This window comes from Egretta garzetta, unplaced genomic scaffold (genome assembly GCF_000687185.1).
Source record: "Egretta garzetta isolate BGI_Z169 unplaced genomic scaffold, ASM68718v1 scaffold161, whole genome shotgun sequence".
NCBI lineage: Eukaryota > Metazoa > Chordata > Aves > Pelecaniformes > Ardeidae > Egretta > Egretta garzetta.
In genome coordinates, this window is record NW_009258754.1 from 5,796,689 (window position 1) to 5,798,244 (window position 1,556).

Below are 1,556 nucleotides of genomic sequence, written 5' to 3' on the forward strand. Positions count from 1 at the left end.
GGGGGGAGTGGTCACCCTCTTCTGCCACGGCCAGCTCCATCCAGCACAGCTCCACTGTCAGGGCCCCTCACCAACCTGGCAGATAGGACCTGCCCAGCACTCAGACCATGCCCGAGTTCAGCTTCCTCAGACTTGTCCAGCTGTATGTCGTTCCTCCAAAACATCACCCATGAAGCCATCATCTGTCCCTCTCCAACTGGCAGCTCCGGCATCCTGCTCTGTTCCTGGATCTTCTTCAGATCCCACAGCCAGCTTCAGTTTTCTCACCTCCCTGTTCATCAGCTCCTCCCATCGCGATCCTCTCACTAGCTGTGCTATGCCAAGAATCACTAGCCTACTCCCTGTCCCAGGGGCAAGAAGCTCTACTCTCGCTTGCCCAGAGACAACTGCAACCTGTCCCAGGCACCCTGCCAACTGGCTCGTTCCCAAAGCAAGCATATCTGAGCATGCCAAATGCAAACCTACTCATCCAGCTATTCTCTCCACTACACTTCTTTACCCACCTTTCCTTCAGTCAGGTAGCTGCTCCTCCTCCTCCCTTGCATTTTCCAAAGCCCATTCCTTCGCCCTAACTTACCCCTTCTACACTGCTCCATTTCACTTTATCTGCCTACTCTTGCAAACATCTGTCATCTTCCAAGAGCCAGTCCACCTACCGCAGGGTAGTGAATTTATTAGTCGTGGATTTCTTCCTCCTCCCCATGTTGTACCGTGCCTCTGTCCCCCAAAATGTAAACAAACTCCCAATCCTTCTGGAAGCAGACTTCAACTGCAGAACAGATGCACAGGTTGGAGCACATCTCAGCGTATGTAACTGCTAGGAAGATGCAATGGCAAATAATTCAGCAAGCAACAGGAACCCAACTGCATGGCTGGGGCCCTGGAGAGCTCGGGCTGTAGCTGCTATGATGCACCAGTCTGCACGCTCATGCCCTACTGAAGCTTGGTTCAGCCAGCAGGTGAGAATGGCTCCATGTACGACAATCACATCTTCATTTAGCTATATACAGAGGCATCACTAGCTCCCCTGCTCAATTTCTGCCCTCTGACCCCTAAGCTCCTACCCCAGCCCCTTCCGACCCGTCTGCAGACAGCATGCACATCCACAGCATTTCTAATTCCATTTGGGAGAAAATCCCTTTGGTTCAGACAGCTCCTACCTGACTGTTCGGCTGCTTTGTGACGCTTGTTGGGATGCGTGATGGTGATCTCCTCATAGTCTGGGTCCTTCTCCGCGATCACTCTCTTGATCCCAGACATGTTCTCGCCACTACCTCACCGAGAGGAAAAATAAAAGCATTAACATCAGCCACAGTGACCTTCTGGGCAGGCTTCACACCTTCTCCCGCAGCCATGGGAGTCACTGGGGGGACCTCCCGAAAGAGCTGGGACGCCTCCTTCCCTGTTGCTACGGATTAACCCACAGGTGCAAAGCTGAGCGCTGGTCTCATTCTGCACGGTCCAGCAGCCCGAACTGCCCCCCTCTCTCTGAAGTTCACCACCCACCCCTCGTATGTGTGGCCACGGCGGGGCTGCAGTGACAAACCGAAGCAAAG

At 53.7% G+C, this 1,556-nt stretch overlaps 1 protein-coding gene across 6 annotated transcripts in view; it reads right to left on the reverse strand.

The window, feature by feature from the left end:
• The window catches only part of YEATS2 (YEATS domain containing 2), a 51,263-nt gene extending 49,915 nt beyond the window's left edge, over positions 1 to 1,348 (reverse strand). For 4 of the 6 annotated variants that reach the window (XM_035888842.1, XM_009649155.2, XM_035888844.1 and 1 more), the window contains exon 1: positions 1,161 to 1,347. In XM_035888842.1, the coding sequence (XP_035744735.1) occupies positions 1,161 to 1,260 (100 nt within the window). In that variant the 5' untranslated portion in view covers positions 1,261 to 1,347. Of the gene's footprint in view, positions 1 to 1,160 lie in introns of all 6 variants that reach the window. The other 2 variants (XM_035888843.1, XM_035888846.1) reach the window with 1 other exon arrangement.
• Between the last annotated feature and the right edge of the window lie 208 nt (positions 1,349 to 1,556).